The sequence below is a fragment of the Glossina fuscipes genome, unplaced genomic scaffold (genome assembly GCF_014805625.2).
Source record: "Glossina fuscipes isolate IAEA_lab_2018 unplaced genomic scaffold, Yale_Gfus_2 0, whole genome shotgun sequence".
NCBI lineage: Eukaryota > Metazoa > Arthropoda > Insecta > Diptera > Glossinidae > Glossina > Glossina fuscipes.
Window position 1 is genome coordinate 13,764,166 of NW_023998414.1, and position 27,524 is coordinate 13,791,689.

The following is a 27,524-nucleotide window of genomic DNA, read 5'->3' on the forward strand; positions in this document are numbered from 1 at the left end:
AATATCAGAACGGATATAAACACAATGACACTGTTGCTGTAACTGAAATAATAACTGAATTTCCACAGGGAGAACAAGAAATACTTCCTCAATGCACATCACAACATATACGAAATAAATCAATTGGAAAATATTCTACAAATGTCGAAAGTAAATATTTAGAAGAATTCAATTTAGACTTGAACGATATGAAACAAAATGAAATGAAACGTAGGCAGGAAAACAAACAAAACGATTGCCCAAAGGGATTAACTAAAGAACGATCTATTCAAACTAATAATGTCGACATTAATTCAATTTCAACGACAATGAATTACTTCTTTAGCACTTACTTAGACAATGAAAACTTTGATAAGCAACAAAAACATAATTTAAATAATGTCGATAATATTCGAGATATTTTAATGAAAAAAAAAAAAACAACAACAAAAACAACAACAAATTATGACCTCACTACTTCTAATGAAATGATTCAAAATGAGAGAGGAGACTCTAAGATCGGGAAAAAAAAAATTGAAAAAAATCTTAATAATTGCATTAGAGATGATTTAGTGAATATTGATTGCACTAAAAATTTTGTAAATCATTTTAATACCGAAACCGATGAAATAATGATGAATGGCATGAAAAAAGATTTCATTTGTGAAATATTTAATAAAAATAATTTCAAAAATGATATAACAAGTAGTACAAGTTGCTTTAATCACAGTTTAAAAGACTTTAATGAATATATTGATGATGGTAATGACAGTGTTAGGCAGAAGCAAGAGACAATGATGAAAACATTTTCATCTATGCATATGACAAGAAATGATAGAAATGTGAAATGCAATAGTCCAGCTGTTCGTTGTCCTACGGAACATATGCTTGAGTTAAAAAAAATTGAAAAATTTCCTATTGAATTATTATCAAATATAGAGAATGTAATAAATGTTAAAAACAATAATAATCGAGAGACACACGATTCAGACAGCGTTATAATGATGACGATGGGTAAGGTGAATGAAACTAAAATACCAGTTACGTGCCTGCCACTAGACGATTCAAATTACCATGAAAAAGAGCAAACAATTAATGGGGAGACTTGCGCAGAGCTAAGCGTAGCAGAGTCATGTCAAGCTACAACATCTGTCGCGTGTACAAACAAATTGGTCAACATTTTATTATTAGCATTGGAGAGAACAACACCAGCAGCAACAGTAGCAGCAACAGCAATAGAAAAAACATCAGTAACAACAACAACAACAACAACAACAACAATAACGAAAGCAATAACAATAGCAAAAACAACAGTAACAGCAACAGCAAACACAAACACAAAAACGACAACGACAATAACAACAACTTTACCATCATCGATCGAAAATAATTCACCACAACCAACACAAAATCACCAGCACCAACACTATCATCGTCAATGTACTCAGTTAGAAGACGGCCAGCCATTATTGCTATCCTTTGACAAATATTCGAATCGCAGCGCGTATACGTGTACGGATTTAGCAAATATCTCAGCAGACAACAGGAACGTTTTATATACACTTGATGAAAATGATGAAAAATTAAAAGAAAATTCGCATTTTTTTAACAAAAAAAATCAAATACAAAACTTATTTATCAATAGTAATCAAGTGAGCGTAAATAGTGACAATTTTGACAATCGTGATTTATTTAATAATGAAAAAATAAATTTATGTAATAGAAAAAATGGCGAAACGAACTCATTAATTAATGAAAGAGATGAAATTCTTAATTATTGTGCATTCGATGATTTAAAAAAAGGTGGAAAATCATTATTTAATAATTATAATGAAAATGTTTCGTTAAATGATTTATGGCACATCAAGGAATTGCCAGACAGTGAAGAATTTATTGCAAAAGGATTTTGCGAAAAAATCTATAACGAAACAAAAGCCCAACAAACAGCATTGAGAGTTTTATGGCCAAAAAACGAAGGCCAGGTGGTGACGACGTTACCGACAATAACAAAAACAACAACAACAGTAATAACAACAATAATAACAGCGATAACAACGACATCGACAACGACAACGAGGACAGCAACAGCAGGCCAAAATATTAACGAAGAATCACGAGAAGAGCATAAGGTTGAGGAGGTACCATCGCAGTCATCAACATTAGAACACATATACAGACAATTCCGACACCAGGCTGCCCTGCGAAAAGCATATGGAGAACTGTTGCCAGCAACACCAGCAAACGCTAATCCAGGACCAATAAATGTATGGCTGAATAGTAAACAAATTAACGAGCAGCCCTGCTCTACTGCTATTGTTACTCCTATTACATATGAATTAATTAATCAAATAACTGATAAAATAAATGATTTAAGTGAAATTGATATAATATTTGATAAGAAAATATCAAAGGCTTCTACCATCGTGTATGAGAAAGAGGTGGACGCAATAATTCCATCGTCCTTCAAATTGGCAAATGGAAATTGTAATGAATCTTTCGCTATATATAACAATGTTTATGAAGACGCTCAACAATCAATAAATCAATTTAGTGAAAATATTAACAACAATTTAAACGTTAATCGATATAATGACAAAGAAGCCATAAACAGAATTGATAAACGCGATGAAAGTAGTGAATATTGTTCGGTTAATGATTTAAATGCTATTGAATATGCAAATGTTACAGACAATAATAATAATAATAATAATAATAATAACAACAACAGCAACAACAATAGTAACAACAACAGCAACAATAACAGCAACAGTAATAATAACAATAATAATAGACGTGATTAATAAGCGTAAAGAATTTGAAGCTAGTCAACGTTTAAAGCGCTTACAACAATTGTTCCGTTCACGTACTGTAATACAAGCGCCACAACAGCACCGACAACAGCAAGAATCGCAATCGTATAAATTGGTTGATTATGACAATAACGATAAAACTAATGACGATAACAATGACGATAAACAAAATCATGAAAACGAATCCTTGAATTATCAAAACGTCCAACAAACAAAAGAAATTCCTAAGGACACTTCAGCAACTATTACTGCAACTAACATCAACATCAACATCAACACTAACACCAACACCAACACCAATACCAATACCGATAGCAATATTAATAGCAATAGCAATACTACAATCATCACCACGACGAACACTACAACCACCCCTACCACTACCACTACCACTACCACTACCACCACCTCCACCACCGCCATCACTAACCCGACTATTGCCGTCACGAACACTACTGCAGCCATTATCATTCCAACTCAAACAGTTATTACTAATTTGAATAAATCTTTTGAGCCAGTGCAAGACGAGGAGGGTAAATTATTATTGTCGGAAAGTTCGCTTTCAACGTTAACGTCAACGAAGGCTAATAAACTTTGTGGAGACTATAAAACAACTTTAGAAAGGTCGTCATTAATTAAAGCAATTGAAAAATTTACACCGTACAAAACGGAATCGGATAAAATTGTACGACAAAACGAAAATAATGAGAATAATGAAAATCATGTAAAACACAATAATAATAATAATTATAATAATAATCATAGGTATTTTGAAGAGTTGGAAAGAAATTCACCACAAGCTTTTGTCTCCGAAAAGGTACTGCGCCTGTCCCAACACGGTACCCAGCATTCATTTGCAAGCAAAAGTCAAACCATAAATCAACCCCTAACAACAACAAAAGTTGGCGAAAACGAAAAATCAGAATCATCAGATAAACACAGACCAATACATCAATTAGAAAATACATTAAGCCAAGTAAATACAATTAGGTTTCCTTTACCTCTAACTAATAATAAAAATTTTCAAGATTTTACAAATCCAATAAACTTACCCGCCCTCATACCAGAGACCTTAACGCAATATTCAACAACTCAGCGCAATTCGAATTTATCAGAGATTAACGATAATAGGAAAAAAGCAATTGTATCGCCATCGCCGAAGCTAACGGTCGTAACTGACTGCGACGGCAATTCATTTCAACGCAGCGCTTTTGTGTCTACGAAGCCGGAACACTCCATACAACAGATAATTTCAAAAATTAAACGATCGCCTCCGTCACTGATTAACGACGATAGCTTATCGGTATTTGATCCGCAACAGTTCAGTGATTTATTGCTAAGGCAAAAGCAACATCAATTGCAACAGCAACAACAACAGGAGCAGCAACAGCAGGAACAGCAACAATTAATTTTTAATAATAATTGGGAAACGTCATCAGCGTATAGACCGAATATTACAAGTCTTGCTGTATTACATTGTTATGACGAATTATTATTCGATTCAAATTATAACGTTAACGTTAAAAATAATAATAACAATAACAATAACAACGATAACAGCATTAGTAATAACATTGTAAACGATGATCTAGAATCGCTTACGTCAACTGAATGTGATTGCATTGAATGTCAAATTGAAAGTCGTGACAACGACAACGACAATCAGCAAAGCGTATATACGGAATTGTGCCTACCAACTGTAGATCATCATCATCATCATCATCATATTGTTGCGCGAACTGAACAATTAAACAATTGTTACAATATGCGTGAAGTTAACGGTCAATTGCGTGGTTTACTTAAAAAACCAAATCGTCCACCTCAGGCACGTAAAAATCGTGTTGTATTCGATGAGACACGCAATGAATTTTTCGAAGCCGATTATATTATATTAATACGTGAGGATTGTGCCTACGATGAAGAAGACGAGGAGCCATGCACGTGCGGCGAACATGAATTGGTCCGTTTATGTTGTGAAGAGGGATGTCAATGCAATTATGTAATGCCGCCATCATCAACCGATGATAATCGTACACCACAGGTAACTAAATTCCAATGACGAATGTATCGAAATTATTTCTTCTTACATTATATAGAATTGAAAATTCTTTAAAGCAATGAATTACGAGATCAATTTAACTGATAATCAACCATTTCTCAATTCAATTTGCTTTAAAATCCTAAACGATATCATTTCTGATTACCCATATATATATATATATTATACGAAACGATAGTCTCGGTAGAAAATTTATTTCACCGATCTTATTGGTTTTTGCGACTCCACACATATATATTGTTGAGAATTTTCGAAATATTTTTATCTATTTGATCTATCGTTTAATAGAGATAACGTGTCTTCACGTTATAATAAGTGCGATAGAGAAATAAAATTGAATAATTTTTTATTTTATTTTATCCTTTTACTCGATAAGCATCGAAATGGAACGGGCACACAAACTATGATAAATATTAATTTGGAATTTGGCATAAACTAGTTTGTGTAAGATGTAAGACCCCATTGATTTTATTTGCTTCTTTTATTTAACTAAAGATCCATTCCAAGATGAATATATAGCTTCTTTTTTTTTTTGTTTGTTCTACCTTGGAACCGCAACAGCCACTTTAAATCGTATAAAGCATTCTAATCGATTTCCTTCATTATTATATTTGGACGAAGAAATTTCCTAAAATTTGGTTGCATTCTTCCTCCCTCTCTCTCTCTCTCTCTCTATCTCTCTGTCTCTTTTTCTGTCTCTCTCCACAACAAAATAGAATTTCATTACGAATGTTGCCAGAAATATCGGTTTTTTTTTTTTTTTTTTTTTTTTTTTTTTTTTTTTTGTGACTTTCCGCCTCGATTCGATCCATATTAGTTGCCTGCCGTAACAGACAGACAATTTTCGCTTCGCAACTTTGCTTTCGTTGGCAGTGGTTCGCTTGACCTGGCCCATAACTCTTCCCATTGAGGATTATCGGAACGTACCTATTGTGTTCGTCCCGACCGCAAGCAGTATTCTCCTACGATTTTTATACCCATCACCAAAGGAATACGTTTGTAACGCTCAGAAGCAAGGTTCATAGAAACCGCAAAGTATTCTTGATTCTTGATCAGAATCGATTCAAGCATGTCTGTCTGTTTGTCAAGAATAAAGATTCTTGCATGCAACTTAGTATTGACAATGGGCCAATTTCGGTGAAAGGACGCCCCTACATTACTATGCAAAGTAAGGACACCTTTTGTTTTCCGTATTCTGCCTTTTAAACTACAGCAGATAAATTTACAAAAGTTTGAGCATTAATTCTACGGGCGATGCTGTAGGACCTCTTCAAAAATCAGCAAAAAATCAGCCACATCTACTCAGTTTTATTTGGCATAGAAGAAAGCTACAAAAAACCGATAAAGTATATAAATTCTTGGCCAGTTTCAAATTTGGAATGCATCTTGACAAGTCCGTCTACCCAACTGTACAGGATCTATTGTAAACATTCTCGTGATTTGCAAAAGAATTTGGAAGTGACTCAAACTTTTCCAAGGACGCCTACAAAGCCCACACACAGTCCTATGCGACAAAGACTTTTATTTTGAAAATAGAAAAAAATCGGCTGTGCACACTTCATAGCATCATAGAGCATGAAAACTTAATTCTTTCACTTTTTCTGTCTCTTTAAGGACAACGTTGGTGGGTGTAAAAGGTTCAGTTCATGACGGAATATAATATTTTTAATTGTTCTTTTTTTTTTTTTTTTTTTTTTTTTAATATGACCAATTGCAAGCAAAGTAAACTCTAACACATTAACCTTTGAGACCGACATGATATATGGTTATGCTCTCGCTTGAAAATGGCGCCATATTTAATTATATGTCGGGTACATGTAAACGATTAGGCTAACGGTATTTAGGTTTTCTTTAAATTTTATTAAATTGCAATTGATTAAACACAAATTATATAATCTACACAGAATCGATGCATTGGAATGAGGCAAATGTGTAACTTTTGTTCAGAACTCATTGAGATGAATTCTAAAAGATTCTTAAGGGGTATATGAAAGGCTTGTTGTACGGTCGCCCCGTAAGTCAAGACTTATTCCCTAAATCATGCATATAATTAGGCAATGGAAGTAATTCTGTTAAAACCATAGTATGATATTTGTATATAAAGATCATTTTGTCTTTATATCACTGCAAGACCCCTTCACTATGCTAAAAAGCTAAATGCAAGAATACGTTATCGATATTGTTTAAGAGTTCGGTCACAATTTCGACGAAAGAAATGCCAATGATTCCTTTATGCGCATTTAGCTTACTCACAAAACCTCCCCTTATCCGAAATCCGTTATTAAAATCTTTATCACAATTTCACTATAACTACTAAAAACTCATTCATATCGCGGATTATTCAAAAATTACTTGCTTTCTCAATTTGTGTGTTTACGTGCAATATGTTGTTTTATTGCATGGAAATTTCATTTGAAATGTATACATAGGTAAAGGAAATAAAAAACATCCTGTATAAGCAAGTCTTGGGCAGTAAAAAGTTCGGCTTCAGGCGAATACGATGTTGTTCGTGTTTTTTTCTCATGAGTTTTAAATGAAAATTTTTATAAATAAAAGTAAAAGAGTTCGATATCAATAGACATTCGTTTTTGATTTCAGTTATTTAATTATAAATAAGGAAAGCCCACCTATTAGATACCCTACATCAGTTTGCTTTATACGATTATTTTGATAAAAATACACCAAGACTTTCACATTATTTTATCATGCAGAGGCATACTTTTCATTCTTTTATGAGGGGAGGTATCCAAAAAATGGATCTACATGGTCCAAATTCGGTAAAGTTAATTTTTATGTTAATTTGCTATTATGGACTGACTACCTTTCCCTATGCAATAATAAAAGTTATATCTTTTCAATATATAAAGATTCAATTTTCGTAGGAACGGTGATATGAGAGAGGGTTCAAAACGTTCTATGGGGAGTGATTGAAAAAATCAATCCATCCAAACCATTTTCAATGGCCTTTTTCCAGAACGTCACTATACGAAATTTCGTTGGAATTTGAATCAAAATTTTGGATGAGCAGACTTAATACGGACGAACAGGCTCCGAATCACTTTCTGAATCGATCGGTATAATAACAAAAAAGGTGCATCTTAAACCTTTCTGGATGCTACATACGTCCGCTCGAACTTTATATACCCTGTACCGTAAGTGGTGCTGGGTACAAATAGTGGCTGTAAAGTAGAGTATAATTCTATAAAAATTGTTTATTTCGGTATTAATTTTTTCAATGAATTTTCTCTCCACTTTTTATTTCAAATAAAACCTTACGAGAGAAGAAAGCTATTTATAGCTTTAAGAATAATAGCAATAATAATAATAATAAATATTTTATATATATAATATTTTTTTATACGCTATAGCACTTATGACACGAGAATGTAGATGTGTGCAATACCCATAATCACTTGAGATAGATCTTTAACTTTTATTATAGCGATCGATTTTGAATCACTTTTTAAATTAATCTTATCTGTCCGTCTGTCTAATTTATTCTCTTGTGTCCAACTTTTCAGATATTTTGATGAAATTTGGTACACCGAAATGTTACGATCCAAGAACGAATGCTATTGAAAACGATTCAGATCGGATCATTTTTTCGACAACTATTTATATAAGGCTTCAGCCATCTTAACTTACATAATGATTATAGGAATTACTGTAGGGTGGTGTAAGGTATTTAATAGTGGCCCATGGCCCGTGAAGCGAGAATTGATTTGCGCTTTTTCATACAAAATTTACTTCTTTGACTTATAAAAAAAAAAAACAAAAAAAAAAACGATTAGTGGAAATTGCATGAGCCATGATATTCCTTCTTATCGGAAATTATTTAATATAATATATCCTTGATGGGTAACAAGTTCTGAATCTATTCAGAGATACCTATCCATCCCTCCGATCGTCGATCTATCTGTCTGTGTCCTTGGCCATCGTAAACATTCTCTCGATCACTGAAATTAGGATATTGCGGCTTCAAAGCAATTTAAATTCTTGTGCGAAACTTTTTGGCGTTGAAAAAGGGCCAAATCGATCGATTCTTAGATTATATAACAAATTAATCTATTCGTGTAACACGCACGGTAACGGACGGTGAGGAGCATATGCCCAATCGGTTAGTATTATACTTTTATCAGCTGAGCATTCACGATGCCTACGATGAAAGTAAACTCTACCGCATTTTAATTTTAAACAGGCGAACACTGACTTGATAAATAGATAGAAAATTAATTATAATTAAATTAATTCCCAAATGAAAGATTGATTGATGAAAGATTGATTGATTGATGTCTTTTCATTGAAGAGATATTGCCAAGGAATTCACGTGATTGCTCCGTATGGGAGAATATTTTGAAGAAAGGCGTTGTATTTAGTTTTTAACATGCGGCATATTCAGGTCATGAGGCATTAACAATAAGACTAAGAAATGTCTTTGATTGATAATTTTGAACTATTTCAATGTTTGAGTGCACTGGCTGTACCCCATACTTGTATGCCATAGTTCCGCATAGGTTGAACAATACGGTATATATTGAGCTTCTAGATGAAGGGACTCGACTCTTGAACCAATTAGTTGATATTCTCTTATAATTACACGCTATCACACACACTCGTGGTATAAGGTTTATATTAAGTTTGTGTGGATGTATGCAACAGCCAGACAAACTTGGGATAGATCAACCTTTCACAACAATCGTTTCAGAATCATTTTTTAATTTGATTTAAGTCTGTCTGTCCGTATGTCCGCCTGTCTCTCTTGATTAGGTTTGTTGTATTCAACCGACCATTCGCAATTTTGGAGATATCTTGATGAAATATGATACGCTGATCTGTTTTGGGTCAAGGACGCGAACGCTATAGAAATTGGTTTGCAATCTGACTAATTTGCTACTTATTTTGATTTGAAAAGTCGTTACACGAATAACCGTGTGGCGGGTGATAGGATTAGGTTGATAATGGTCCGTGGGCAAACAAACAATCCTAAAATTTCAAATGTTTCGTCCCTATCTAATGAATAATGTAAACTCTAAGATTAGTTTAGTTCCCGCCTATCATAAAGTTGAAGAAATGAATGCCTGAAGTAATAATTTCGCAAAATTTCCTGAAAGGTTTCTATACACCTTGTTTCAATTTTTGTTTTTCAACTACCTTGGGTGCGAGCAAAGTTATCTAAGGATGAAATTCCAAGTTATGAGACTTTGAGAAATTTTAATAAAAGGCATGCAAGAGTCTTAAACTAACATACACATCATATATTTACTTATGGTCGAACACATCTATATATATGTATCATAATACATACATACATACATGCATACATACATTCATAAATACATATATATATGTACACATTTTTAATCTGGATGGAATGGGATCTGCTTGTGTTTTAAAATTAAATCTCTCCATACTAATTACTATAATTATTTCTGTATAGCTATGCCTATCCATCTTAAAAATGTTTCCTTTTACAATAACAACATGTATTGAATATTCAGTTTGAACTATTAGTAAGGAGCTATATGTTGATGCATTTCATTTTTCAAACATATATATATTAATGTTTTAGTTACGTGGGTACTTCTAGTTGTTGTTATCATTATTATGTTGTTATTATTTTCCCGTATCTGTCGGATGCATGCACACATGCTTATGTATGTGTAAATGCATGTATTTGTTGAAGCAGATAAAACATCTAAAAGCTCTTATCCCTGAACCCAAATTCAACTTAAGCCTAAGCTGACATACAAAATAACACCAACTACAACAATAATAGCAGATAAAGAAAAAGTGTAAAAAAAAAAAAAAATACAAAAAAAAGAAAGTGTAAAACAAAAAAAAAATTAAGAAGAGGGAAAAATAAAAACTAACACATAAACCTAATTTTACAAAAAAAAAGTTTCTTGATGAATCGTCTGCATGCACATTTACACACTTAGAAGAGTGTATGCGTTAAGTGCAAATATGTGTACGTAAAGCTTGTAAGCGGACAACCAGGATCTAATTAATCCATCCAATAATCAATGCAAAACGTGCAGGATCATAATCATAAGACATTTGAAATTACAAAATTATAGTGGGTTCGGTTCAATTATATGAAAAATATCGTAATACTGTATGCGATGAGATTCCGAAGATCATCAGGAACTTCGAGATTTGTACAATTCTTCTTATATCGTTTTTAATGCTAGAAAAATACATGACAACAATCTTATGAAGCGTTTTTATCTCGAGTCGATTAAATGCTATCCGTCCCCATTCGTTTGACCAACTGTCGCCTTGCGAATTACTACTAGTACTCGTATAGCAGGCAGATATATATGTTTTCAAATCCAACGCGATGGGTATGGATTACCTGAACACAGGCTCGCAATAATTATAAAGTAAAACTTTTTTTTATTTTTTTATTTTTTTTTTATGATATGAACCCGCGAACGCAGGCTTAATAGTTGCGATTCTCTTATGCAAATGCTCAGCTACTTATGCAGATAAAGTGCAACTATTTTTGAAAAGAAAAAATTCGACAATTTCAAGTTAATCGCATGAAAAATGATTATTGCATGCAATAATTATTGAATGTAATTATAATGCGCTTCTGACGAAGACTGATTGTATCACATCTAAATTATTAGCCAGATCGGGAGTGAGCATCAATTCGATAAATAGCAGTTTCTCGGGCGATATTTTATACAATAACACTGTCGCTTTTACGTTCATACTCAATGTCTGTCTGTAGGGATTTTAAACTTATCCATCAAGTTTACCGGATCTGATTAGGCTCTTAAAAAGTAAAATTAGATTTTAAATAATTGAATATGAATTTTTCAAATTGTGCCCGTAATTGATAAGATGATTAAGTATTTCGGGAATTGCGGTTTGCTTCTATATTGTTTCTCTCTCTCTCTCTCTCTCTCTCTCTCTCTCTCTCGATCTAGTCGTCGGTTTATTAATCGATCAATCTATTTTTCTTTGCCTGATACATGTACAAAAAACGAGCAAGGAGCACGCAACTGTCTCTCTTCCGAAGCTAAGGTATGCTGAGCTGTGAGCATATTTAACATAAGCCGTTACTTTATTTTTGAAAATAGTGGGTCATGCATTTATGACAACTAATACTGCTACAGCAAGAGCAGTTCAGCAACTTGAGATTGCTTTAATTTTGTTCAATGAAACCCATATGTTAATACACTATTTACGTACATTGATCACGTGTGAAATCTGTGAACATTCACAAGCACAGAAAAGCTGGACAAAATGAAAAAAAGTAATTTTTACAGTCACTGGTTTGTAAGATCAATTCCAGTTACTCAGAATTATATTATTTTACTTCCTTTCCTTGTGTGTATTATGTGTATACATATATATTAATGAAATGTTATTGTTATTGTATTTTGTTTTGTTTTGTTTTGTTTTGTTTTGTTTTTTTCATTTAAAAAGAGTCCCAAATATGCGCCACCAATTGAATTCGTTGATGAGGCGGCTTTAAGTCCACCCGATGGTTATAAAGATAACGGATTGAAAAATAGTTTAGATGGCGCTTTAAGTGGGCATATCTTTGGAGCACAGCATCTTCAGCAATTACAGGTAATACAGCGTTTGCAGCAACAACGGGCTGCTATGCTTGCTGCCCGTAATATTGCGCAAATTCCTCCTGCACCACCACCAGTTGGTCAAGTCCAACAATCACAACAATCACAACAACAACAACAACAACAACAGCAACAACAGCAACAACTGCAACAACAACAACAACCGCAACATATATCATCCTCAATCACAACATTAACAACTGCCCCCACCTCGCTTAATAGCAATCAGCTTTCATCTTTGCAACAACAACATTCGCCTGATGATGATACACGCGGCGTGTGCACAGAGTGTGCAGAGTGTGCAGAATGTGCGGCCAAACAATTGCAGCAGGATACAGGTAAAATCTTAATAGTTAGTCTTAAACGAAATGCTATGACAGGGTATTAAAGTTGCACTGATATCAAGTCATAGACCGTAGAGTATAAGCAATAACTAATTTCCTGTGAACTCCTAATAACATAACAGTGAATTTATCATTCTCCCCATTTACTAATTTCTCTCTAAGTAAATAGTTATATTTAGCTATAAATGTTTATGTATCTTCTTCCTTATTTTATACAAACAAATTTCTCGATGGTTATATGCAGTTCATATATATATATATATATATAAGAGAAGTCCTGCAGACAATTCTCTCGCTAATAGATAGGGTTCGTGAGTGCCGCGTATATTTTCTTTGCGTTTTACCTTAAAGCGAACGAAATTCAATTATACTTATGGCGGCAATGCAATTAGTTTAGATTAGGGCAGATTTTAATGACATTTGATTTTGTGTTAAATCAATTCGCACAAGTTATACTTACATCAGTACATGTTGCTCTCACTTAAGGCGCTTCGTGGCGGATTAATAATTAAATTCATGCGATATCAAAATTAGTAAAAATAATTTCAATTATTTTTTCGATTTGCTTGATTAAATTAGTTAAAAATTGAATTAATTTATATTACATTATGATCTTAAGTTTCGATAGCAGTTGAGTTAAAATGCTACTAATGCCGAATGAAATTTTTATTAAAATTTCACACTAAAAGCACTCGTGGCTTAAAAGATTTGATTTCCTGCCTTCATCCTGCGTTATCTATGAGTTATATAGGAGTGTATGGACAATTGTCCAGACTTGTCTCTAATTTCATCGTCATAACTGCTCCAGTAATGTTTGCATGATTTTTCAATTCGAAATTCTTTTGCAAATTTTTAGGCTAACGGGCGAATGTTTACCACAAATACTACAAAGTTACGCAAGCAGACGGATGGACAGACGAACAGGCGATCATGGTTTGGTGCATTCAAGGGTTGTAACTGATTAAGAACTTATATAATTTATGGGTCTTTTGAACCTTGTTGCTGCGTGGGATAAAGGGATTGGAGAAATAATTACATTTTGATAGACTATAATATTGGGTAGGCGTGGTCAATTTTTTCAAATTTTTTTACGTAAATCGCCCACATTATCGCCCATAGAATATGCATTCAAGTGCTTATGCATTTATTTATGAGTAATGAGCAAAATACCAATTTTGTATTCCCTTTGAGATTATTCTCAGTTTATGTATGTGGACACATGGACAGACGGACATGTTTAAATCTATTTCGAATTTGATTGTGATCAAGAATATAAATAGCGTCTGTTTGAAGCGTCTCTAAAGCATCCTTCTGGTCGTTGCAAATGTTTTGACAAAATAAATATACCTCTCATCCTTCGCTGATGGGCATAAAAAAAGGAACGAAAAATTTCTCGCTTATTATTATTATTATTAACTTAACTATTAGAAAAATTTATTGTTGTCTACAATGATTTTAGATTTGTATGTCATTTTATTTAGAGAAATAGAACGCAAAAAATTGCTTCAGTTTGATGCTATTTTTTTTTTATCTTATGGGTAACAATATTGTGAGTCTGATATGAATATGCGGCAATTATTTGCTCGTTTTCTTATCAAATGCTACAAGGAATTCATCTTCATTTGTAATCATCGTTCTGTGCGTAATCTTGAGTGTATTTATAGAATTTAATTCTCTGATTTCTTCGTCTCGAGAGAGGAGTAGTTATATGCTTGCTATTGCTGACCGAGACATTCAACTTGCTTGACAGTACGAATAACTTTTTGATTGTCTTTTTTTTTTATATACCCATCACCGAAGGAAGAGAGGTATATTCATTTTGTCAAAACGTTTGCAACGCCCACAAGGGAGGATCAGAGAACCTACACTTGATCACTATCAAATTCTAAATAGATTCAAGCATGTATGTTTGTCCGTGTGTCCATCTGTTTAATGTCTATTATGAACACTCCCCTGGCCGCAAAAATCAAGTTGTCCACTTCAACTTTGACAGAAAGTTCTTGCAAGCAGGTTGCTAATTAAAAGTGGGACAACTCAGTTGAAGGACACGTCCACAACGCCACGTAAACTGAAAGGAATAGAAAATTGGTTTTTTGATCATTACTCCATAAACTAAAGCAGATAAATCCACAACAAATTGACTGTATATTCCATATACAAACTTTGACCACGTGTACCCACTAGTAAGGGGTAACAAAATTCAATTTTTTTTTATAAGGCGCAGAATCAAGCTTCAAAAGCCCCATAAGGTATATAAATTATTGGCCGGAATAATACTTGGCAAGCACCTAAACATGTCCCTTTCGTTCGCGTGTCCATCTGTCGGTCTGCGCAATTATGTGATATATGTCGACAAATTTGTCTACAACTTTGTAAAAGAATTTGCAAGTGACTTCGAAGGATACGCCTGCAACGCCCGCATACCTATGCGACAAAAATTGTTTTTTTTTTTGTTGAAAATCGAAAAAGTCGGCTCTGTCCACAACATATTATAGATGAGAGCATGAAAATTGATTTCTTTTACTTATTTTGTCTTTGTTAGGATAACGATTATGGGTATAAAGGATTTGGTCACGACCGTAGATAATGTTCTTACTTGTTCTTTGTAAAATCTAATTTAATATTCGTCGTTGTGACTCTCATTCTTCTTCTTCTTCTTTTTCTTCGTCTTTTTTTTTTTTTTCGTTATTCTATTAACCTCAATCAATATAGGCAATCCAATGAATTATTCAATCCATTTTGTGTTTTTTGTGACAGTTTTGATAATAATTGTAAAGAAGATTTCTTGACTGGAATAATAACTCTTGTTCCTTAAATCGGAATCATTGATGTCCACTGACGATTGCCAAGTAACTGTCATATTTACAGAATACATTTTCAGTATCGATATGAGCGGCTGTCTGCGAGGCTGGTTGGCAGTATGCGCCTATTCTAGACAATCACATGACTTTTACTTTGTTTTCTTTTTTTTCTCGTTCACTATTTTCACTTTCCCTTTGCTAAGCATTTGTTAAAGAAGATTTAAACTTAGCTGATATTTTGTATTTGCTTTTTTTGTCTCCCTGCCAGGAATGGGTGCATTTTACGCCACGAATAAAATAAAGAATGGGAGTAGCGGAATTCTTTTTGTTTTTTTTTTTTTTTTTTTTTCTCTGTTCTGCTCTCCCTCAACTGTACTTTAACTTTTCGTTTTCAATCTAATTTGCTGGTCTGCTTGCCAACTTTAATTGAAGATATAGGAGACTTAAAATGAACACTTCACCATAACGTAACGCATAGCATTATTCTTTGTCGGTTACTTTAAAACTTACTTTCATATAGAAACACCGTATGGGTTTTGTGTAGAAGTCTGAAAACAAATACAACCAAAAAGGATTTTACACTACTACTCACGTGAGAAAACTTCTAAAAACTAACACAACTAAGAAAATTGTATTCGATTGTAACCGCATCTTTTATACCCATTATCGTTGTCTTAAGAAAGACTAAGCAAAAAAGAAAGCAACTAAATTTTCTTTGTAAGACTGGGTGTGCGCGGCTGATTATTTCTATTATTTTCAGAATAAAACTGGAAATTGTGTTATTGCATAACTGTTGTATCTGTAATAAGGCAAAAGCGTGGAAAGGAAAAGTATTAACATTTTCTTTGTCGCCTAGCCATGTGGTAGATAGCTTCAACACAGATGGACAAGCGGACAGACACGCAGACGCATAGATGGACATGTTTAAATCAATTGGGCGAACACTATTATGTGAATTTAATATAGTTATCTGACCATTCGAGAGTCGAAGGCAATGAAAGGCTTACATGCTTACCTAACAGAGGAGGCCATGAACGGAACGTTTGTACCTGGCGCAAAAAAGATCGGCTGAACAATGGCATACGAAAAGATTTAAAAAATTTTCCGGTAAAAAGTTTAAGTTACAGAAATTGCGAAAGATCGATCTAAGTTCAGTCACCGAACTCCTTCAGGTACTACCTAAAAGAAAACGAATAACTCTGATACTAACGTATGTAAGTTGTCCCAAGGGACGGTTGAAACTTTCCATCATATTCTGTGTGGATAGGAGACCCACTATCTAGGATCGGTCACTAAATGTTTGCTGAGCACTTCGTAACGCCTGACACAGTATAATATTCCGGATTAAGAAAGATCGCGGGATTAATAAAAATCCTAAAGCTGTTAGGCTACAGGCATAGGTACGCATTGCGCATATGACAATAATAATAATAACTACTAAGCCTTCAACTTGTTATAATTTATGTAATAATATTATGGCTCCAGTTCATACTCGTACACACTTTATTTTCCTACACCTATCTTATGTAGGTAAACTACCTTCTCTCGCGACTATATTGCAAAGCATTTGCAGTGAAGCGCAACCTTTAAAAAGTTAGAAAAAATAAAATTTTATAAATAAATTCCAGCCGAACCCAAAAATGTGACGATGTAAATAAGCATATATATAAGCATATATATATATATAGAGAGAGAGAGAGAGAAAGAAAGAGAGAAAAAAAAAAAAGGTTAAATGAGAGAGTGAAAAAGATAGAGAGATGGAAAGAGATTGTTGCAACTGCTTATCAATCATTCAACCCTGGCAAAACGTCAAAATTGTAACTCGATTAAGGCAACTTATAAAACTTATAAAACAGCGGGTCGGATGTAGCATATAAAATATGTTAGCTTCCAAAATACCTCAAGCATAACAAATCTTGTTATATATGTATATATAGATAGAAACACATCAACAGTTAGTTTCATTCAATGATTAATTTAAATGATTGTGTGTACAGCTGCATGTACTCGTAAACATTATTTGTAATTTATTTATTGTTTTATGTAGATTTAGTTTTATTGTAATAGAATAATATTTTGGTTTTTAGAATGTTCTTCACCCCAATGCCAAGAGGACCTGACAACAACACCATTAAGTGTACCCGCGGTTGCTTTGCTACCGATACACACCAGTTCGCCAGAGCGACGCATTACCCAAAAAGAAATAATCGCAGGTGAAGAACGCCCCCGTTACGTATTGCAGGCTCAATATAAACCATCACCAAGTATGTATATACGTTTGTATGCTCTTTAATATTTTTATTTGATTTAAACGATTGGCTTTAATTATTATCCTAAAACTTGGCCTGATTTTATAAAAAAATTTTTTTTTTTTTTTTTTTTTTTTGCTATCAAAATATGTTAATTAAAAAGAACATCGCATACTTCCTCAAACTCATTTCAGATATTTAAGCACGCTTTGTCAAAACTTAATTCATTTTATAATAAATGAATGAACAAATTCATAACATATGTACGCCTATTAACGAGAAATCATTTTTACAGCTTATACAAGGCTTACACTTAACGTGATTCATCACGTTTCCCTTGATTAGTATGTACATCGGTTGACTTGAAGAAATACATAATTATTTACATTTTTTTTTTATCAATTTATTTATTAATTTCCTTTTTCGTAAGTGAATCAATTGCCGTTTAAATCATAAATTCAAGGGAGGATTAAATTATCTTTGTACCCTACACAATTTATCGTGTAGGGTAGATGTAGCAACCGTTTATTATACGAACGATCGATCTAAGCATGTCTGTCTATCTGTCCGACTTTCCTATCTATCTGATACCTATCTATCTATGTAATCCTGTGTTCAATCTGTAATTCGAAATTTTGGAGATATTTAAATGAAAGGTTCCAGGATCTCTCCTGTCATTTTTTACGGCTACCTCCTATATAATGGCTTTTTTTTTGAAATTTTTCAAAATTTCTCCACAAAAACTATTAAGTAGTAATAGATCTACTTATTAACTAAATGGGAAAACATTAAATTTGAAACCCATCCTATATAAATGTTCGTAGGGTATATAAACCTTTATATGGTAAAAGGGTTTAATTGTTCATGTTTCTCAGCTAGAAATTGTCCCTAATAATAGTTGTTCATAGTCATTCTAATCAAATTTGGATTGTGTAGATATATTTTTTGCACCCGCTCGGATGAAACGTAGGACTTTGTGTGTGTCGAAAAGGTCTATTTTTTTCATACATATTCTGACACGAAATTGATCCTTGATAGTAATCTGACATAGAAATTAACTGCATCAATCTTGAGCTATATATATTTATTTTTTGAACACCATCCCGTATAAGGCAGTTGTATGAGAACAAAATCTTATTTTTAGTACTTTATAATGAAATTTAATAAATAATAATAAGATCTATGAGAAGAAAATTAATTTTGTTAAATTTAACCCACGTCAATTGACGTCTTGGTCTCTCTTCGTTATTAGGATTGCTATAAAAACTATAGCTTTAGACGGAAATATAACATTTGATATTTTGTCGCGATAATAAATGAAAAATAATTCTACATGAAGCGATATCGGGTGCCTAATAGTTGGCTTTGCTCAGCTACATCGGGCCTAGAGTCGATCAAAAAACTCTTATCACACGGTGTTGAGAATCTTACTTTAAGGCAGCAAAATTTCAGAATTTAAAAATTGAAGGAGTCAAGCATAGCTTTTGCAATTTTCATCTGCGACGCTTGCATCATACAATTGCTTTAATAACTTCGAACCTTTTCATTATGAAAACGTAGCCGAGCTGTGTGTAGAAATCTTTTCATCATAAATTAATCTTCATACTTGCCTAATTATTCCCTCGATTGAAAGAAACAATCTCTGACTCTGGTGACTATGAACAGAGTGGCTTTCATTTTGATGGCAATTATTTATTAGCATTATTTTGGAAAGTTTTTGAATTTTCTCGTTTTTCCATCACCAGTCACACAGAGGATTTGCCTTATACATGCGGGCACGGTAGTGATAAGAAAGCATTATAGGAAGAAAGCGATTTGAAAGTGAAGACATCGGGCATTCGATAGAAAAGATTATTGTTGATGGGTTATTCCAAAGCCAGCCAAAAGAGATAAAGAATTTTCACTCGTTTTAACGGTCGTCAATACATGCTCATTTTCCAACTATGAAAGCTATGAATGTGATCTACAATGTATACGCCAAGTTACAATATACTATCCTAAGCCAGCGACAGATGTAGATTATATTGGCTTTCTGTCGCATAAATACAAATCGCAAAGAGTTACAAATATTTTTAACCGTCTAACTTGAAGCTGATTTAAGACCCTTCACCTTTTGCCGACAAACATATGAATGGTGTGGTCAGGGCACCAGATCTGGCATTTAGGAGGAAAAAGTGAAACCCCCATATCCAAGATTGGGGTTGACACTGTCAAAAAGGTTTTAATGGATTGATCAATTTTCATAAAATAGTTGTCACTGCCTAAAAGCAACGCTTCCCCAATAGTAGACAATACAGATCGAAAACTATTGGGGCTTACCTTAGCAGTGATAGTAGTTCGTAATATTTTTGATGTCTTTCTAGTTCCAGAAAATGCGCAATTAATACAACTCTTGGAATAGCTTATGAAACTTTTTTTGCATTTTAAAACTGCTATCGTAGGCCGGTCTTATTTGAGAACTCGTTTAAAATTGAAATCGATAAAATCAAGTACACTTTTTTGAATTGGATTATACGATAGTAGAGAACCGAACTTCTTTTCAAGCTCCGTTTTCTTGAAATCTTTTAACGCTGTTCAATAATAAAATTTCAAGTCCTTGCTATGATCAGTCATTTTATTCCGAATAAATTGTCACCAATCATTCCTTTGACAGAGAGAGAGAGAGAGAGAGAGAGAGATAGAGATCGCCCGTTAAGTATGACATTGAAATTTGCACAACAAAAGCGACGCAATCACATTTTCAATATTCAATGTCGCTTTTGATAATTTATGTTTATCATATGCATATATATATATATATACGCAGGCATATGTAATTTCTTCACTGATTGATGTCTTGATGGAAGCAAAATGGTAGAATATAATAAAACGTTAAGATATGATTTTTGCCTGCCTTTCGTGCGCAATATCTTATATCTCAATATAGTAGAAATCAATAAATAGGTGATATAGATGGCATCGAACACATTCCATTTTCATTAATAAAATATGACTTAACGTTTTCTTAATGCTATTTAATGCTATTTCTATATTTATTTGAATTGAATCAAAAAAAATTTTACAACAAAAAAGAAATATTAAAGATAAATATGGAGTAATATGTGTTTTACTAATCAATTCATCATGCTTACCTATAAATTGTAGTGTACTGTAGTGTACTGTAATTGAACTAAAACATGCTTTACCAGCAAAACATATTGGCTGTGTTAAGATGCTCATGCAAGCGCAATTATAGCATTCATATGCATATTTATTGAATCATAAGTCAAGCATGTACCCATCTGCAATAGATACCATGCATCATGCACCCCATGCTCTGCTCATCTAACTGATAATGAAATAATACGCTGTACTGTCATTATAAGTACTTTCCACTTGCACTCATGTTTAATATAACGAAGAAAAGAAATATAGAAAAAAAGAAGATAAATAATAATAATAATAATAATAATAATAATATTTATTATTATAATAATAAAATATTATTATGTATGTACGAATATGTGTTTCATCTACATATATACATATGCATATGCATATACATAAATATATATATTATTATTTTATATATATATATATATATATATATATATATATATTGTGCAATGGTATGATATTCAGTTCACTTTAACTTTCGTATGTGTTGTCATGACTTTCTATTGCTGCTGTTGGTGCTGCTCCCCTTGTCTAATTGTGATAATATGTGGTCGGGGTGTCATTTTAAAACTCATCTTGTATATTTGCTGCTAATACAACCACAAATAACTACAACCACATATATATAAATATCTATCAACATAACAATCCCTATGAACGTCACCACCACTATGTTACTGCAACTAATAACAACAACAATAAATGTTTCATTTTGCTACTTATATGTATACATTGAACAACGTACGTGATATTGTTGTTGCTGGCGTATTTGTGTCACAAACCAAACAATAAATTAACGAGTAAATCCAATATGTTTTTTTTTTTTTTTCTTTGTACGTTCTCTTCATCATTTGTAATCAATCACTTATTTATTGTATTTGTAATTGCGCTTTCTTTGACTGTCGACTGACAATGCTTCTCTTCGAAATACGCAATGCTGCATTTCATATATATATGTATATATATATATATATACATATACATATATATGAAATATATTTATATGTATGTACGTATGTATGTATGTATACACATAAACATGCAACATATTGACCTCTTACCACTGGTACTACTACTACTACTACTACTACTACTACTACTACTACTACAACTACTACTACTACTAATACTACTACTACTACTACTACTACTATTATTACTATTTGGTACTACAATTACTTCAATTACTACTACAATCGCCGCTGTTATACAAACTAATGCCACTTATCCGTACAATGTTGTTATGTACATATGCGTGATATGATTAATAATCCAAATAACCATGATACGCCGAATGGCGTGAATTTGTATATGTTTGTATGTGTTTATGCCTGTTCTGTATAGAAAAAGTAGCCAAAGATAGAAAGGATAAGTTTATAACTGTACAAAAAGCCAATCAAAGATATGTTGTTGAAACTATAACAATGACTACTACCACAGTAACAGAACGACGTATTGTACGCGAAGCCACCGAAGATGTCAATATCCCAGCAGTGACCTCACAAATGATAAAAGAGTGCAATGAATTTGGGCCGCCAGCATTGCCAGCCAAACCCAGTACTGAAACAGAAAAACCTCCACCTATACCACCGAAAGAATCGTCACCGACTCAAATTAGTGGCATTCTAAAGGGTGGTAAACTTTGGAAACAAGATTCCATTTCTCAGGTAATTCATTTCGAAACCTATCCGGCTTATTATTAATGTCATTATTTTTATACGTCATCATCAATTACAGCATTCTGATGATCAAAATAATACAACTTCAGAAGATGAAACTGGTTCCAATTGTAATACTACCACCAAGAGATCTGTACGTTTTGTTACCGAAAACTTAACAAACAGTAACGATGAACTAGACGGTCATCAATCAACTCATACAGAGGATGATGTCGATAATCAGATAAACGAATTGATTCCAATTAAAAAACATTCAACCCTTTTTAATAACGCTTTACGACCCAACTCGGCTGTTCGCCAATTATTTCCTAGCGTAGCACAACCTCTCACTTCTGAAGTTTTACGAGCATTCGATGAATCGAAAAGATCTGGTTGTTTAGTGCCGAATTTACCAGGAATCGTTGGTAGTGGAGTTGGCGAATCTGATACCCTGAGACGTAACATGGAACGTAATATTTTACGCCGTTCGTTAATTAAGTAAATTAACCTAAACTGATTAGATTGAGGAGATTTGCAAGCATTATATATACTTAACATTTTATTGCAGAAAGAAGGCTGTGAAATCAGATATGTCTTTAGAGGAACGCATTAAGCAGCTCACCTGTGACATCGACGAGGATAATGATGATGACACGACTGGAGAGAATGGCGACGAAGATAATAATAAAACGGAAGATAATGCCGAGCTATCACATCGTGATAGTCCAGCTGGTGAAGAAAATCCTCAGAAATTTACCAGTAATGGAATTGGCAGCAACAATAGTGATAAAAGCTTTTCACCAAACTCATCCGTATCTAGTTCATCAAGTGGCTCTTCAGCTTATAAAAAAATAACTGAAATTTTCAATCGTGAAAAAAAATCACATGAAAAAATCATGGAAATGGAAGAGAGTCCCATTGTTATTATACCTCAGGTAAATCTTTAGTTTTGTATAATAAACAAAAACGATCTAGAAAATTCGAATGATAAAATTTTCGAAATCTCAACGTGTAGGAATGTCGTTGTCCAGCAGCACCAGATTTGGGAATGGGTGTTCAAGTGCCTGTGGTTCATACGCAAATACATCGTACTCCTCCGCGTCAAAATGAATCCAAACGACAATTCCTTTCGACATTATCCCCATTGACCGCCTGTGTGGCTGGCAACAAAGACGATTTATCGTCCTATTATACATTAGCTGCCGCACATCACAATCAAACGACTCAAAACGCGAACGCAACTGAGTATAATATGGCTACGATGATGGGCGGTGAGCAAAACTCAAATGGAGGAGTGCAGAGCGTAGGTGATGAAGTTCGAAAAGTAGCACCCGATGTTATAGCTGGTACACCAGGTCAAGAACAGCAGGACGAATTAGTAGTCTTTGCTCAGCAAGAAGCTAATCGCACGGAAAAAATCAAAAAACGTTACACAAATGAGCCAAATCTTACGATCAATAATAAAGAAAAAGACTCCGATGACGATGAGGCAAACGATTATGGATTCAATAAACGACCATCGGTGCGAGGCATTAAACCTAAGTTCAGCTCGACAAATGAGATATTGCAGCAAATGCAAGAGCAACTCAGCCAACAAATGCCTAACGTGACTCAGCCGCAATCTCAGCCTGTACTTACGCAATCGATGAAAAGCTACACATTACCGAAACAGACTAGTGCAAATGCCATGACCAAACAAATAACGCAACAGCCCTCACCCCAAAATGCACCCCATCCTATGGTAGTAACGTCCCAACAACAACTGCCTCAGCAACAGCAAATATGCAATGTAGTTCCGACGCCACAAAACGCCATGCAACTCCCTCAGAATGCCACAATTGCCCAGCAACAGACTGAGCAGCGAACATGGAGTTTTTACGCAGAGACTGGGGGAGCTGAGCAGCAACGTCTTCCTATGGAAAGTGCTGCCGCTTCCGCTGCAACTATGCAGCAGACATATTACCATACTCTTCCAGCTGGCGCTATGTTTCGTCATACAATGATTCAACAGCAGCAAGCTCAAGATGAGCCATTAATTTATGGTCAAAGTTGTCAGACAATTAATCCACCAATGGAATCCCAATCACATTACGGTCGATATGCGCGCAGTCCTACGCGAAGACCAGAGTCACCACCACCGTTACGCAATTACCATCAAACGATGGTATTGATACCGTATAATGCAGAAACCTATTCCCAGTTCGCGGCCACTAATATAGATCCGAAAGTAGCGCATATACAACGCCAAAACATACTGGAATACCAACAGGTAGGAGGAAAGCAAGTATGTAGAACCTTTTTTTATTTCAAATTCTATTTTGATTTTGATTGGTCAGTTCAACTCAAATGCTTGCAACGGAAATTTTTAATTTCACTTTCATTTTAGCATTTTTTCTTATTTAATTTTATTGCATTTTATTAATGTTTAGTTGCATTGCGATATCAGTTTAACTCCCCGATCGATTCGTAATCGTTTCAAATTTTTTAAATGTGATTAAATTTCCTATGATGAAATTTCCTAACTCCTAATTGTTTAGGTCACTCAACAAACTATACGCGTACCCATTGGATATGCACTCCCCGGCATGCAATTACATGTGGTAGCGGGCCGGGGACATTCCGCTCATTATGCGGCAGCGGCCCATCATCATCAACATCAACGAATTATGACGCAGCGTTATCAATTCGCCCAAGAGGCAAGTATGGCCGGCTTTAGCGAGCGTGGCGTACCGGAGGGTGCGGCAGCTGTTTCTCATAGCGATTGCAATAACAGTGGACTTATGTCACCTACTAATGCGCAACATATAACTATTCAACAGCAACAGCAGCAACAGCAACCTCAGGCGGTACAATCAAATGTACAGGCCTCTCAAGGTTCCATTTATTACGCTATGAATGTATGACCCACGGTCGATTAGCCCATGTCAACAGCGGTCATTGTTGAACGCCGGCAATGTCAACGCGTCGAAATGTCTTCGACATCAGTGCAATTAAGTACTCGGTAAAGTTAATACAAGAGAGACAACGCTTTAGACCATAAGAGTATAATATGGAAAATTTGAAAAATTGACCAAAATTGATAGATAACTACCATCTACTTAGCAACATAAACTTTAGTAGCTCTGGCATATCATAATTTGGCTATAGATGTTATTTGTTGTTTTCGGTCTGCGAAAATAAGCCATAGCTCTAGACACTGATTGATTAAATGCGCTTTTGTGTTCATTGCGATAATTTACTGATAGAAGTTATATCCGATTTACAATTGAGCAAATATAATTTTACACTTGACTTTCAAAATTAAACCAAAGAAAAAAGAAAAGAATAAAAAAAGAAGAAGACGAAGACGAAGAAGAAGAAGAAGAAGAGAAGAAAAGAAAAAAACACAAAAAAACTCTAGCAATAATTTGCTTATCACCGCGAAATGAGAAACGCACAGATTAGTTCATGATGACAACGAATACATCAAATTCTTAACCATAAATTTTTATGAGGAGAGCAAAACTTTTATTCATTTCCATTAAGAAAAATGCTCCAAATATGTTTCACATTCATTGACATTTCCTTTCCTTTCCGAAAAGACGAAATCCCTTAAAAAATTCGTTATGAGAAATGATTTTATAAATTTCCAAAATTATTTTATGAAGAATTGTAAAAAAATTTTCGAAAAATCTACAAAAAAAAAGAAAAAAAGTATTATGTGAAACGTTTAACTTGAATATAATTTTTTTTTTTTTTTTACTTATATTTACCGAAATGTGTTACGGGGAAATGTGTTTCGCTATTTTTTCTCGCGTATTTCCAAAAAATAAAAAAAAATAAAAATTTGAATTAAAAATTTTGAATATCCTTAAATTTAGAAATATGAATGAATAAATATAAAATTATTTTCTTAGTATCTCCATATAATTATGTATTGTACTGTATTATGATTAAAAAATGCTTTAAATCATTTTGCAAAGCAATCGTAGCCGCATGAAATTCGAAATTGTTTATGTGTTTTATAATAGTTTTCTAATTCAAGCCCACTCATAAGATGGATGTAATCATTAAATCATTAGATTTCAAGAAAAACTAATGAATGAATGAATGAATGAATGATTGAATGAAAACGATGTCATCATCTTGATATCAAGAGATTATTTGATTTATTGATTTTCAACAAATACTTACCCGAAGTAAGAAAGAATGAAAGAAATTGAATTTTGATTTGTTAAGAGTCATCATCGCACACGCAATCAAATTAAATGTGTTTCTATACTTGTTACACGGATATTGTCAGTCAGGCTTGATAGAATCCCGTCAAACTTGAACTCTGGAACATTGAATTCCTTATGGTCGCTATATATCAAAATACATATATCCTGCTTATATCGTACAATAATTGTGGTGCAAGGGTATATTAAGTTTGTGCGCATATGTATTCAACACCAAGAACGACTTGAGAAAAATCCATCTTTTCATCATCACACCAATTATACTTTAGCTTGTCTGTGCGTAAGTCTGTCTGTCTGTCTATCTTGTTCCATCTTTAACCTACAGTTCGCAAATTTTTGAAACATTTTGCTAAAATTTTGGTATACCGACGGTTTTTCACTCAACAATCAGCTCCATTGAAAATGGTTCGGATCGGATCGCTTTTTCAACCGCTTGCTGTATAGCGCTTTATTTTGAAAAGTCACGAATAACGAATAACTAACTATATTAAATGGAAGTGTATAGGGTATTTAATAATGGGCCCTGATCCACATTAACACTGGTTTTCGTTTCAAATATTTCTCATCAGACATTTATCGTTTTTTTTTTTTTAAATTATAGAAACTTAATGGCTGGTGTGAAATGGTGTCAAATGAAAAACTGACGATGGCAGGCACTTGCC

At 33.7% G+C, this 27,524-nt stretch overlaps 1 protein-coding gene across 1 annotated transcript; it reads left to right on the forward strand.

Moving 5' to 3' along the window:
* Positions 1 to 983: 983 nt before the first annotated feature.
* Positions 984 to 27,449, forward strand: LOC119644832. Its single transcript, XM_038044591.1, has 10 exons — positions 984 to 1,137; positions 2,026 to 2,256; positions 2,771 to 4,830; positions 12,286 to 12,775; positions 17,670 to 17,846; positions 22,332 to 22,654; positions 22,725 to 23,143; positions 23,214 to 23,580; positions 23,661 to 24,914; positions 25,183 to 27,449. The coding sequence occupies exons 1-10, from the start codon at positions 984 to 986 to the stop codon at positions 25,546 to 25,548; spliced, it is 5,841 nt and encodes a 1,946-aa protein (XP_037900519.1). The 3' UTR covers positions 25,549 to 27,449.
* Positions 27,450 to 27,524: the final 75 nt, after the last annotated feature.

Excerpts from the sequence above, each read along its gene's own strand:
- LOC119644832 (XM_038044591.1), top strand. The coding sequence starts at position 984 with ATGACGATGGGTAAGGTGAATGAAACTAAAATACCAGTTACGTGCCTG. Across the intron at positions 12,776-17,669 it reads ACAATTGCAGCAGGATACAG|AATGTTCTTCACCCCAATGC; the intron begins GTAAAATCTTAA and ends TTTGGTTTTTAG. Across the intron at positions 22,655-22,724 it reads AACAAGATTCCATTTCTCAG|CATTCTGATGATCAAAATAA; the intron begins GTAATTCATTTC and ends CATCAATTACAG.